At 46.1% G+C, this 14,821-nt stretch overlaps 1 protein-coding gene across 7 annotated transcripts in view; it reads left to right on the plus strand.

The window, feature by feature from the left end:
* Positions 1-14,821, plus strand: part of ELAVL2 (ELAV like RNA binding protein 2) — a 218,045-nt gene that overhangs the window by 183,899 nt on the left and 19,325 nt on the right. For all 7 annotated transcript variants that reach the window (XM_088472609.1, XM_088472610.1, XM_088472608.1 and 4 more), the window contains exon 6: positions 607-832. In XM_088472609.1, the coding sequence (XP_088328735.1) occupies positions 607-832 (226 nt within the window). The remainder of the gene's footprint in view (positions 1-606; positions 833-14,821) is intronic.

Consider the following 14,821-nt stretch of genomic DNA (forward strand, 5'->3'; position numbering starts at 1 on the left):
TTTAAGTTTTTGATATGGATTTCTGAAGTGCAGGCACTGACTAGGCATGTTGTGCCATTAGTGGGGAGAATTTGTGGCATAGGGCACTGTGAGCTGATATCCCAGACCAGGAGACACAGGACTACTGCCAGCATTTAACAGCAGGAGACTACATACATTGGTAAATCATATGCTACTGTGGGGTCTTGGTAAGATAGATACCTTCCTGGCTTGTAAACTTTAAAGTTATAGTGTACTTTGTGTATGTACAATAAAGGGCTTTTTGACATTTTACTGAACTGTTTACCTGAGTGATCAGAAAAACCTGTATCTTCACAACGTTATCAGATCAGGTTCAGTAATCTTTACAGGTGCTGAATGGGATTAAGAAATGAGTAAGAATCAAGGATTTAAGGATCAAATGGGGTTGAGGTTACCATAAGATTAAAAAAGGGGCAGAGTAGCTGGGCCAAGTGTTACTTATCTGTCGTCAAATTCTATGTTTCTATGACAAGTTATAGAGTTCCAGGCAGGTATATCTATTAGACAGGGGGGGGGGGGAAATCAGTTTAATTGTCTGAGATATTCATTGATTACTGTCATTTCTTAACTGTTTTGCATAATTAGGTGTATCAAGGGGAGTTGGCTTTATACGGTTTGACAAGAGGATTGAGGCTGAAGAAGCAATCAAAGGCTTAAATGGACAGAAACCTCCAGGAGCAACAGAGCCTATAACTGTCAAATTTGCCAACAATCCAAGCCAAAAAGTAAACCACACTATTCTTTCCCAGTTGTACCAGTCACCGAACCGGAGATACCCAGGTCCACTTGCTCAACAAGCTCAACGTTTTAGGTTTGTAAAGTTTAATATTTTCTTTTAACAGGTTAGATTTAGAAGTTGGTTGCTTTAAACAAATGTGATTTAAGTTACTGCCACATTCTTATTTCTATCCTGTGATATGACATATTGTATGTTGCAGTTAGGTTTGCTAGGATTAAAGGTCTTGAGTGGAAAATGTGCAGTCTAGTGCAGCACAATGTTAAGGCAGTAGAATCACTGAAGACCAGAAGACTTGGCACTCCTTTGTTGTTCCTTTTTGTAGAACTTAATCTTGAAATTAAAATTGTGATTTGTGTTGGTTAAAATACTCTTTATTTTTTGCATTCGTTCTGTCCTCAGTGGGCCACATTGGTAGTAGCCATAGTATGCTCAACAAATATTGCAGAAACTTGCTGTGAGGCACAAGATTCTTGAGAACTTTCAATGAGTGTTTCCTCTTAGTCCTTCAATGAAGGGATGCTGGAAACACATTCACGTATTGTGTGTTCACCTTCTAAACACTTATCCATGCTCCTTCCCCCTAAACCCCATGTTTGTCAGGAGCACCTCTGTTTAGTGCTTTGGAGTGTATGGGGTTCCTTGGGGCCGCTTAAGCTTTAGTTTTATTTGTTTTGTAACCAGGGCTGTGGAGTCTGAGACAATTTGGAGTCGGTAATGTTCAGACTGCTTCAAAATAAAACCATATATTACAAGAATTTTGTACATGTAATTTGCTGAGTCAATAGAGACGTCCTTTTTTCTGGTGATTTCTTTGAATAGCTGAAAAATGGGTTTAATTATGTGGGACATGTATGCAAAGGTGTTATATTGATGATTTTTTTATTTGCAGATGGGAGTTACAACTGTTTTCCAATATTTTTGTGTATTAAACACTTAGGGACCTATTCATCATTGAAGGCCGTATGGCCTCCGATGATGAAGTTCTGAACTCGCTGCAAGGGATACTTAAGTATCCAACTCGCAGCGGGGAAAAAGTGACACCAGAGCAATTCTTCATTACCCCGGAGAGGGGACAACTGCTCCGAAAAGTAGTTGTCCTCGTGGTTATTATCGCAGCTACTTCTGTAGCTGCGTTACTTTCCTGCTCCCCGTCGTCCCGGCTACGAATGTGTGACCTCGCATCACGCATGCGCAATTCGCCGGGGAGCTGGTGAGGAGGCGGCTGAGGGATCTGCTTGGATCCCTCTTCACATCCCCGGAACTCCTTCCCATAGAAAGGAGCGGGGATCCGAGAACAAGTGCCGTCTGAAGATGGCACTTGTTCTCGGCAGCAAACTCCAAAAACTTTCAGTATTTGGTATTCAGCAGGCTCCGAAAACTATCGACCCCTCATGATGAATAGCCCGGTAACTTAAATATGCGGAAACTAGCGTTTCCACATGATTACCGGGCCATCTATCGTTTGAATAATCACGATGCAGGCAATTTAATATATTCTCAAAAATGTAGAAGCTATAATTTGCTTTCCCTCATTTGCTTACTAAGATTTTTTTCTCTGTTTATAAAACATGTACAAATCAGCCGTTTCAAACCTTTTAACAGCCTCAAATACTTTGCTTATGCCTAATTTGTCACATTTTTGGGGATCAGGAGGATTTTTCCACTTCTCATGCACTTGACCTAAGTCACTAACTGTACAATTAACACCACAATGCCAGCTAATTGCGTTTTCAATTAAATTAACCGAATTGCGGGAGCGAGCTTCATGAAATTTTGTCTGATGTATGCAAAAATTAAACTGCGATGACATCGCAGGTTGTACTTCTAATTTAGTTGACCTCTATGTGGTGAGCATGCCAAAAAACAAAGACCAGTACAGCAGTGTGTACTCTGTTTTGAAAACTATTTTGTTCAAAACGGGAAAAAAAACTGCTACTGCTGTGTGTGACACTGTGCTGCTGTGTGTGACACGGTGTGTGCTGCTGCTGTGTGCGACACGGTGTGTGCTGCTGTGTGTGACTTTAAGGTATGAACGGGGTATTAAACTGCTTAGTTTTTAGTGTTCACTCAAGGACCAGGGCAGGGCGCCAGGCCTAGAGAAGGGGCACATCTGTGCGCATGTCCGAAAAGGGTGTGTGGCCATGGAAAAGGGGGTGTCTTTACGTGTCCCCTTTTCGTCACTCTTGGGGGCATGCCTGGCACTTGCGGACATGCCTGGCTGCCCCCAAGTGCTGCTATGTATCTGAATAGATGCTACACCACAGTTTTCCCCACCCGCGGGACACTGCGACCCACGGGTGGGGACGACACTTGCACGTGATTTTAACGGGACCCGCTAAAACAGCCTAGCGGAAACGCTAGTTTTCTTGCTGCAGTTTATTTATGTGCTGTAAAACTCCTCTGTTCCATTCATCTATATGATTGTAAATGCAAACCATTATCTTCCATTGTGTAATGACTTCTGTTGGTAGTACTTTTTGGCATAAACTTCTCCTTCCAAGCATTATTTGTAGAATAACATTGCTTTAAAGGTATAGATCTACAAATGAGTGAATAATCTTTAATCTGTAGTCCAATAAATCATTAAAATATATCTACTATTAAATAACAAAATTGGGAGAAGATACCCATACATCCAATTGACAATGGATAAGCATAAAAGGTAAAAGGGCCAAAAAATACTATTGGGTTGTGCTACAAAACATGATAAAAGAATTTAAATATATACATTTTTATTGAGAAAAAAAAAAAAAATATATATATATATATATATATAATTTACAATATGAAACAGGTAGTACTTTTTTGGACTAAGAACAACTATTTGGCATGATGTGAATTGTGGGGGCTACTGTTTTGGGAAACACAGGCCAGCCATGGAGGCAGATGAACAGCACTGAAAAATCTTCGTAGTGCATCTTTTTCCAAGTGGGAATGGGCACACCAATGCGCTAGATAGATCAAGCTACCTGCATAGCAACAGGACTCGCAAGATGTCTCTGCTATCATGGGGGTTGTAACTGGGAACACCTATTACCACATGTCTAGTTTTGCCTATGGACAGGCAGTGTTCGATGTCAGGGAACTGAGTGTTCACACTGGGGCATCCTTTATGGGGCTGGAGTGGGGAAAATGTGTGTGAGGCAATCTGCTATTACACAATCGCCGAAGAAGGGGTGAAGGGTGTGTACAGTGAAGAAAGCCGGAGGCAGAGGATGAGGTAAAGTTGGAGGTGGCAGGCAAGAAGCAGGTGGTAAATGGATGGTGGAGGTGATAGGAATGTGGGAGGATTGAAGGGAATGAGACAAGTACATGGAAACTAAAACTATGATGCTGGTAAAGAGAGCAAGAAAAGAATTAGGCAGGTGAAGGAAATGAGTGAGGTAAAGAATAGTGAGTAAGAGTAATGAAGGGGGGAAGTCGCCAGGTAAAGAGGAGCTGTAGGCAAAGAGGGAGGGGATAATATATAGAGGCTGGTGTAAAGGGGGAAGAAAGCACTATAGGCAGCAAGAGTGGCAAAGGAAATAAGGCAGTTACAGAGACAGGGGGTATCCGGTATGGGTTTAGGGAGTTAAAAATATTGAGGTAGGTGATGAGGGTGGAATAAAGAAAATCAGGCAGGTAAAGAACATAAAACAGTCCCCCCACAATAGCTCCCACTACCTGCGACTGAGAAGGGACAGTCAGACGGGGCGACACGGTGCAGGCTGAACTGACTGCTTTACTAGAATAAACGATTAGATATATATAGAATATACAATATCAGTGATAGCGCTGAGCAAAAAAAATTGTGGGTCCCAGGGACCCCTCACTTTAATAAATTGGGGTCCTACGGTTTCTGGGTCTTATCACATATTATGGGGGATGAGGGCAGGCAGCAGTTAGGACAATGCTGGGGTTAGGTAGCATTTGGGGTTGAGGGCATACAGTAGTTGGAGTAGAGCTGGGGTTAGAGGCAGGGAGAAGTTGGGGTACAGCTGGGGGTAGGAAGGGGGTAAGTGCAGACAGCAGTTGGGACAGTGCTGGGGGAAGCAAGGAGGGAGTGAGAGGTAGGTAGTACTGGGTGTAGGGAGGGGGTAAGGTTAGATAGCTGTGGTCAAAGGGGGAGTTAGCAGCAGGCACTGCTAGGGTTAGGGGGTAAGGGTAGACAGCAGCTAGGTCAGTACTGGGGAGCAAGCAGGGGTTAGGGGCAGTGCTGGGGGAAGGGAGGGGGTCAGGATATAAGCTGCGGCAGTACTGGGGATAGGGAAGGGGGTCAAGGGTAAATAGTTGGGACAGTGATTACCTCCTTCCTCTTGCTGGAAGCCCCCAGCTAGGTCACCGTTGTCCGCTAGTTTGTCCCTCAGCAGCCAGATGTAGACCTCCAGCTCCCTCCTGTTCTGGGCAATGTCCACCTCCCTGGCCTCATGCGTGGACAGCCACAGGTAGAGTTCAAGTTACAGATGATATCCCCTCACTATATCCCCATTAGCTTGCTTACATCTGATTGATGTCCCATGAACTGTGTGGAAAGAGCGTCATGCTGGTAATTCTGTGGCCCGGGATTCAGCACATAGTGGGAGGAGGGGCGTAATGCCGGCAGCCAGAAACTTGTAGCAGCGGCCAGTGACGCACTGGCAGTAACGTCACCTGCGCCGATCCCAATCGCTGTTACCGACAGCTTGGGGAGTAGCACAAGTTAAATGCCCAGTGGTGGCTGCATTGGTCAGCCCTGGAGCCGGTCCTGCTCGACTGGAAACTGCAGGACCGATTACATGCAGCGGCAGGTCACACTGGATGAGAGTCCCCTGGAGAGGCAGCGAGCCCTGCAGCAATCACCACTTGTTGGTAGCCCGCGATAACCTAGCGGCCGCCAGGGTTAGCAGGCAAAGGGTGTGGGTGGTGGTCAGCAATGATTGGACAAGGACTGCTGTGATTTGTTAGGGAGACGCTGAGGACTGTTATTAGCTGCTGCGGCGCACCACACAGGTCAGTGAATCACAGCGCGTCCTGCGGGACCCGCACATTTTTAAAAAGAGTCCCTCACTGCTTGTAGCGCATAAGAACAAACTATAGTGCGCATTTTGCAATCAATGCGCTATATATATATATATATATATATATCATGCATACATGCATACATGCATGCATACATACATACATACATACATACATACATACACACACACACACCAAAGTCCGGCACTCAAAAATAACATTGGTACTTAGCTGGTTGCCCCCACTGAATTGGTGAGATATACGACTCTGCAAAGTGGTTCTGACGAAAATGCTGATGCATTGAAACGTTAACCGTTTTCTACAAGCCGTCTCCTGTGTGTTTATTGCGTGGAGTGCCACACTTTGCAGAGTCGCATATATATATATATATATATATATATATATATATATATTATAAAATGAGGATTTTTGGTACTTACCCCTGATTTCTTCTCTCTGAGTCAGGCTGGGGGACACTGGACCATGGGTTGTAGGTGGGAAGGTGTGGATTTGTTGGCACTAAATACTGTAACCTATAACTCCTTCCCTCTGCAACCCCTGACTTCAGTGCAGCTTAAAAAGTGTCTGGTAAGGAAAAGCAATACTCAGTGACACCTCGAAAAATAACAAAACTGACTGTCAATTAGGACCCAAATTATAACTCATACTCAATATGACTGAGCGTGAGGGAGGAAACGCAGTGTCCCCCAGCCTGACTCAGAGAAAAGGATTCAACAGTAAGTACCAAAAATTCTCCTTTCCTCAAGGCTGGGGGACACTGGACCATGGGACATTCAAAAGCCGCGTCCAGGGGAGGGAATGCTCAGGCTGCCTGACCGGTGACCTGTACAACCCCAGAGAGGGTACCTGCCAGAGGCAAGAAACCTGAACGCTAAAATGAGCAAACGTGCGGGCAAGAGACCAGTGAGCTGTACAACGGACTGTGCTGCTGTTCTTAGGTCGCACTGCCCCTAAGAAAACAGATGCCCTGGCAAAAGGCTATGACACCCGATCTGGTGGCAGTCGACCCGCTCCAGAAGAGGTATGAGTGGATCCAATACACAAGGGTCTGGTGAGTAGCCGGTCAACCCCCTAATGCGCTACAAAAGAAGCCACAGAACAGTGTGGCGTACAGCCCAGCTAGCAAAACCATCTCATCCTTCTTCCAGGAAGTCGCCGAAGGACAAAAGATCAGAAAGACAACCTCCTGTTGGAAGAAAGGCCGAAACAAGAGGCGGCTTGTGTAAGAAAAAAAAAACTGTACAGATCAACACACCATCCTCTTGGAAGAGGAGAAAAAGGTGACATGGGAATGCCAACACTAAACCATGCCAACTGAAGGCAATAACCATAAAGAAGACCAGCTCAGAAGCAACTAACCGAAGATCAGCTGAAAGCTCCAACACCCATGCCGCCTGTGTGAGAGCCGATAGGACTAAAGCCAGAGTCCACAGCACCACCTGCGGATGAAACCGTGTCTGAATTCGCAGCATACTTAGCAAAAAGGAATTGGACCTTAAGAAGAAAGGCCAAACGTCGCAGGAAATAAAGCGACCGGACCAAAGCCAGTATAGTTACAAAAAGTAGTCAACCGGCCTCCAGAACCCTGCGAAGGAAAGCCAAGGAACGTGATAAGTGAAAACTTGTAATCCACCCCTACAAATAATTGTTTCCCAATTCAGAGGAAATGAGAGATTTAAACTTTCCAACCCCTGGTCACCAAGGCCAGATCGGGAAAACAAACGGTGGAAGGTCCCTGTGTAGAAACAATGAACCAGCAGGACTGGTGAAGTGGAAGACACAATCCAGGACATACCGACTGCCTGAGAATGGCCCCACATTATGACAGCGGAGCCTCCAGGATTACCCGTATAGGGGGAAGGCTTTATGCGCCTGGAGAACCGTAGGTAACAGTGGGGACGGCAGAACCGACGCGCTAGCCGAAACCTGTACGGAACAGTCAAGGCATTCTCTGCAGAACCAGCAGATACGCTGTTCACAGGCAACCCTGTGAAGTCTTGAAGACGTGCCAAGAGGCCCTAAGATCCTCTCGCTGAAGACCTAACCAAACGACCGTCAGAGAGACCACTGCATAGCGAAACCACTATCCTGGGAGGGAGTCTGCTGCCCCCTATCACATTACAGGCATTATTACCGCTGAGTGTCAGTGCTCTAGGGCCCCCTTACATTTGCCACTGTGCAGTTTGACTGACTGCAAACCTGCCGGCCCCCAAGAAGGGCAGAAAAATGGCTCCGTGCTCGAGCCGTTGTGGACGGCTACCCAACGGCCCTAGAGTCATAAAGGCAACGTCACGGCCCCATAGTCCAGTGGGTACCACAAACCCATCCAGGAGGGACCCAGGAACGGACCTAGAGGAGAATACCAGAAAACAGTCACTGAATGAGAGAGTGTAGTGCATTTGGACCGCACCAGCAACCTAGACTAGAGGGATCCTGAGCAACCCTCACAAGGCTGAAGACGTACCCAATGGAACTCCTGCGAGTGACCCTAGTCCAATGAATGGTCGCTAAGTGGAGACTCTCATGCCCAAATAGCAAATGGTCCACAAGAGCGACTGACAAGGCACCCACAGAACGGGTGAGACCAAGGTTAGTAAGGGTCGTGTACTGGGCCAAAGCGACAAAACCCCGCTGGAGAGAAATGTTGAAGACCGCTTTCAGAACTGAAGGCGCCGACAAGAAAACGGGAGGCCCTGCGACATCATGAAACCAGCGACCTAGGAAGGTTCGTAACTGTGACGCCCAAGTACTCGTCACAAAGTAAAACCCAAAAAGAGCCTAGTTGTGATACCTTCAATGTGCAATATGCGTGGTATCACCGCCCGTAGTCTGATGCAAACCCAAGGAGCCTTGGCTCCACCGAACGGTAGGACCCAGCCCAGACTGGGTAGATCCGATCAATGACTGGTGGGCGTTTTTTTTTCATTTTAACTAAGAATATTAAGTTGCACGTTACTCTTTTGAACAAACTTTTTTTACAATGCACAGGAAAAATGCAACGTTTTTGAATGCTGTGTGACAGCAAACTATCTGTGTGAGAGGGTTGAAACCTGTAAAACTGTTTTGGGATAGTCCAAAGTCAGTGTTCCACACTCTTTTTTTTTAACTCACAGTATGGTTTATCTTTTACAATGACAGTCTCGTGATTTAACCACTTGCCTGGCATTGTTGTAATTTTCTGACCATACAGTTTTTTTTATCTGCTCTGGTCAGAAATTTCGACCAGTCAGATAAACATGAGGGCGGCTGCAGGAAGAGAATAATCTTCCCGCAGCTACTGCTCTCAGAGAGACCTTCCAGTCCCTCTGCTTGCCTGCACCCTCTTCCACTGTGTCTACTGTACTGCTGATCAGTCAACTAAGCAGGACTCCCCACTCAGCAGCTGCAAAGCTTAGCAGTCGCTGGGAAAAAGTAAATTAACCTTGCAATGTTTCCTATGTTCCGATGGTGGTTCTGATGTTTGAAAAAAATGTACAAATCTTTAAAAGAAAAAACATTTTGGATAAGTTAAAATGGATGTTCCTCACCTAATGCATTCATAAAAAACCTGACAATTTGGTTTTTAGAAAAAAAGACAGTTAAGTGGTTAATAGCCACACCTTGTTTACCAGTGAATCTCTTAATATCTATCCTGTTTACAACATGCATGCGCAGTTTGGCCAGGTCGTGTGCTGCCCTCGAATGGCTTTCACTGCAGTGAGCGACTGGACAGACCTTAACCAAAGGTCGCTCTGCACTGGGTAGGAGTAAGTGTATGTAAAGCAGGGGTTGGAGCGGAGCAGTAGGTGGACTAATCCCTTTACTAGTATATTCTAAAAAGTGTGCTCAACAGTGAAGCACAAATGTGCTTTTACATTCCCTAGTCTGACAAGCCTCTATTTCTGATTTTAGGGTCAGAATGTAGCATAAAGACCATAGATACAATTCAGGTTGTATAAACTGTTCAGGTTAGTTGTGGTGTAATGGTGTGGGAAGTGTTTTTTTGCCACACATTAATTCCCTTTAAAACCAGCAAAACAATTAATTAATTGCCCAAGCTTACCGGAGTATTATTGCTGATCATGTACATCCCTTTGTCACCTACTAACTCCTGAGTAGCAGCAGGCCTCCCCAGCCCAGCATCTTGTCTTGTGCCGACAGGCGGCTCCCAGTGATATTTGAGAAGATGGCTCATGCATACAAGAGAGCAATAGGCTCTAGCACAGTGCCAGGGTCTTTGCTTTCACTGTGCAGTGCCATCTTCCTGACGTTGCCACTGGGAAGATGGCTGTAGATCAGCAACATTACCAACTTCAGGTTCTACCCTTCGGTCTAGCCACAGCCCCTCGGGTATTTACCAAGATAATGGTAGTCATGATGGCTCATCTTAGACGATAAGGGGTCGGGATACTGCCATATGTAGACAACCTCCTGATATTGGCTCAATCTCAGGAGATATTATTATTATCCTTAATTTATATGGCGCCACAAGTGTTCCGCAGCACTTTACAAAAACAAATAATTTGACAAGCGACTAATAGTACAATACAATATAGGACAAGGACATGGATAATATACATTGCTACATTGGTGTCCATAATATCTAGGTATGGAACAGAGCGTAAGCAGCCAAGTGTTAGGTGTCCTGGTAGGGGGTAAGAAGTAGATGAAAGTAAAGTAAGGCGAAGCACAAGAGGGGAGAGGACCCTGCTCGTAAGAGCTTACATTCTACAGGGGAGGGGCAGACAAACAGGTGTGACACAGATGGAGTAAACAGAGAGGAAGGCGCATGTTGCAGCAAGTTAGAATGGGAGCTGGAAGGCTATGATGAAGTAGTGGATTTTGAGAGCCCGTTTGAAAGAATTGTAAAGAAGTGTTTAGTCTGATGGGGTGAGGAAGAGAGTTCCAAAGGTCAGGAGCAGCACGGACAAAATCTTGGAGGCGGGAGTGGGAGGAAGTAATCAGTTGGCATGAGAGACGGCGTGCATTTGTTGAGTGAAGGGAGATGAGATCAGAGATGTAAATGGGAGAGGAATGGGTGACTGCTTTGTAAGCGAGTGTGAGAATCTTGAATTGGGTTCTAAAAGGGATGGGGAGCCAGTGGAGGGCTTGTAGGCGAGGGGAGGCAGCTGTAGAGCGTTTGGAGAGGAAGATGAGTCGAGCAGCAGCATTGAGGACAGACTGAAGAGGAGAGAGATGGGAGTTGGGGAGGCCAGATAGGAGGAGGTTTACAGTAGTCCAATCTGGAGATGACCAATGCGTGTATGAGGGTTTTAGTAGCGTCCTGGGTGAGAAAGGGTCTAATCTTAGAAATATTTTTGACATGGAAACGATAGGACTGGATATGGATATGTGGTTTGAAGGTGAGGGAGGAGTCCAGGATAACTCCAAGACAGCACTTTGGGGCTAGAGGAGATGGTTGTGCCATCAATTGTTGAAGACCTAGTGGGAAGTGAGCTTATGTTGGGGGTGAGAAAATGATCAGCTCAGTCTTAGACATATTAAGTTTAAGAAATCGCTGGGACATCCTGGAAGATATAGCAGAGAGACAGTTGGCGATACGAGGGGGGGGAGATCAGGGGAGGAAAGGTAGATCTGAGTATAATCAGCATAGATGTGATAATGGAGGTCAAAAGAGCTGATGAGTTCACCTACAGAAGATGTATAGAGGGAGAATAGTACAGATCCAAGAACAGAACCTTGGGGTACACCTACTGTAAGAGGCTGTGGCAGAGAAGAGGAGTCATGAGAAGAGACAGAAGGACCAGTCTGAAAGATAGGAGGAAAGCCAGGAGAGGGCAGTGTCACGTAGACCAAGGGAGTGAAGGATTTGCATCGGGAGAGGGTGGTCCACAGTGTCGAAGGCAGCAGAGAGGTCAAGGAGAATAAACAGAGGCCCTTGGATTTGGCAGCAAGGAGGTCATTACTGACTTTTTTGAGGGCAGTTTCAGTGGAGAAAACGGAAGCCAGACTGAAAAGGGTCAAGGAGGGAGTGGGAAGGAAGAAAAATGGTTGTAGACAATACGCTCAAGGAGCTTAGAGACAAAAGGGAGGAGAGAGATGGGACGGTAGTTCGAGAGAGTAGGGTAGGTTTTTTAAGACTGGGGGAGACAAGGGCATGTTTGAAAGCAGAAGGGACAGTGCCAGATGAGAGGGAGATATAGAGGAGGTGGGCAGGATGGGAACAGGCACAAGGAGAGAGGTAGCAAAGGAGACGTGAAGGGATAGGGTCAAGGGGGGATGTGGAAAGGGGGGGGGGGACCAGATGAGGGCCATGACCTCCTCTCCAGATACAGGGGAGAAGGATGTCCGTCGGTAAAATGGATGGGGGTGGGTGATCCGAAAAGGAGGTGGTGTAGAGCTGGGGGACTGGTGGTATATGATGTCCTGACGTATAGAATCAATTTTAAGGTGCATACACAGTCAGATATGTTGTCAGATGAACGACTGGACGATTGAACGATCTGCAAACGATTGAACGATTTCAGCCTGTATTAAAATGAATGGAAATCGTACAAAACAGACTGCAAACAGATCAGATGTTAGATATCGTTATCTGACAAACGGGAATGCTCATCGTTCATTGTTGCACACATGTCAGATTTTTCTTTCAGATATGAACGATCTTTAAAATAGTTATCGTTCAGATCTGAAAAATCTGATAGTGTGTATGCACCATTAGATGTAAAGTAGGTAGCAAAGTCAAGGGCAGTGATTGAAGAGGGGAGGCGAGGATTACAATGTCACCTGCCGATGACCATTGTCTGCTTACAAGAGCACGGCTGGGTAATCAATTGGGAAAAGTATTTTCTTTCTCCAACTCACCAGATGATGCACTTGAGGGCACTGCTGGACTCTCTGGGACAGAGGATTCTTCTACTCTGCAAGCAAACAGTGTCAGTTCACTTGGCCATGCAGCTACAGGGCTCCATGGTAGCCACATTTGAGATGGTGGCTTATGCCCAGTTCCGCTCCAGGTCCCAACAGCATTGGATTCTGGCTCATTGGGATGGTCCGTATCATCGCATAAATTCTCAGATGATTCGCATCTCACCAGAGGTTCAGCTCTCCCTTGCATGGTGACTGGAGACGACTCATTTAAACAAGGGTTGTCCATTATGAATGAGTACTCCTCACCACGGATGCAAGTCTGGGAGGATGGGGAGCGGTGACAGGTCATCAAACCTTTGAGGGAAGGTGCACAGTTCAGGAAAGTCACCTGCCAATAAATATATTGGAGCTTCATGCAGTGCACAAACACTCCTACTGGCGCAGGACATCCTACAAGTCAGGCCTGTCCAGGTTCAGTATGACAATGCGACAGCAGTGGCCTACATCAATCTTTAGGGAGGCACACGAAGTCAGGCAGCCATGAAGGAAGTGGCAAAGATTTTGCTATGGGCAGAATGCCATCTTCCAGCAATCTCGGCAATATTCATCTCAGGTGTTCTCAACTGGGTAGCAGACTTCCTAAATCGCCAGGACATACACTCTGGAGAATGGGCTCTTCATCCAGAGGTCTTTCAAATCCTGGTGGAGAAGTGGGGATTACCGGACGTGGACCTCATGGCGTCACGTCACAGTCACAAAATCCCCAGGTATGGGCCCAGAATGAGGGACCCCTTAGCCGCTTTTAGTGTACGCTCTGGAGGTGTGATGGGATTTCAGGTTGGCATACCTGGGTTCTCCAATCTCCCTCCTCCAAAGGGTCATCAGAAGTACAAGCAGGAAGGCGGCAGGATAATACTAATAGCCCCTGCCTGGCCCATGAGAAATTGGTTCTCTGACCTGACTTGTCTATCCATAATTGGCTGGCTTTGACGACATGGCTGTTGAGTCTGCCGCCTCAAGGCCAAGGCTTTTTCGGCCTCAATGATTCAGACGATGCTTCTACCCGCATCTATCACAGAATTTGGCATTCAATTTTTCTTTGGTGTGTTCACAGAAAATATGACCCAAAGAATTTCAAGGTTGCAAGAATATTTGCTTTTCTTCAGGCAGGATTAGACTTAGGTCTTCGCCTGGCTACCTTTAGAGTCCAGATTTCTGCTTTATCAGTTTTGTTTCAATACAGAATTGCCCCTCTGCCGGATGTTAAACATTCTTGCAAGGGGTTTTCCGGCTGCAACCTCCATTTGTCCCTCTGGCGGCACGGTGGGATTTGTCTTTAGTTCTCACGGGGTGACAAGCTCCCCCCATTTGAACCTCTGGACTGAGTAGATTTGAAGTGGCTGACAGCGAAGACGCTTTTCTCCTTGCTATCTCTTCTGCACGCAGTCTCTCTGATTTGGCAACGCTCTCTTGTCGCTCCCCCTTTTTTATTTTTCACCAGGATAGAGCTGTTGTCCGTAAACTGCCTAAGGTAGTGTCCCGTTTTCATGTCAATGAAGAGATTGTTTCCAGCTTTTCAGTCTTCAGACCTTTCTGTAGGTGAAGCCTCCCTGGATGTGGTTTGTGTTCTCCATATCGATGTGGATCTTGCAAACGCTTTAAGAAAATCAGATGCTCTTTTTGTGTTATATGGTTTTCACAAAGGAGGCTGGCCAGCTAATAAACGTTGGCTCAATGGTTGTGTATGACTATCTCTTAGGTTTAAGGCTGATCTCCCTGTTCCTAACATGGAGGCAGCACATTCTACCATGTCTTTGGGACCATCGTGGGTGTTTCTTCGTGGTGCCTCTGCTGAACAATTGTGCAAGGCAGCCACGTGGTCTACTGTCCACACTTTTCTTAGGTTCTACGCCTTTGACACTTTTGCCTCTCAGGATGCTTTCTTTTGGTGGCGGGATCTCCTTTCTGCTCAGGAGCGTCCCCACCCTTAGGGGAACTGCTTTAGGGTATCCCTATGGACCCTGAAGAACAAAATTAAAGTTATGGTAGACTTACCTTTGTTAACTCTTTTTCTTTGAAGTCCATAGGGTCCACAGGACACCCACCTTGACAAACCTGGCTTCTTTGGGTAATTTTTTTTTCAGTCACAGATTCCCTCATCTTGTGTGTGTTTCTGCAGTACATTGTTCTTCTCCTCTTTCCTTCTCCTTCCTTGGGCTTATCTACAAAACTGAGTGCCTGTGGCCAGGGGCG

The sequence above is a fragment of the Taudactylus pleione genome, unplaced genomic scaffold (assembly GCF_031769625.1).
Source record: "Taudactylus pleione unplaced genomic scaffold, aTauple2 ptg000127l, whole genome shotgun sequence".
NCBI classification, from domain to species: domain Eukaryota; kingdom Metazoa; phylum Chordata; class Amphibia; order Anura; family Myobatrachidae; genus Taudactylus; species Taudactylus pleione.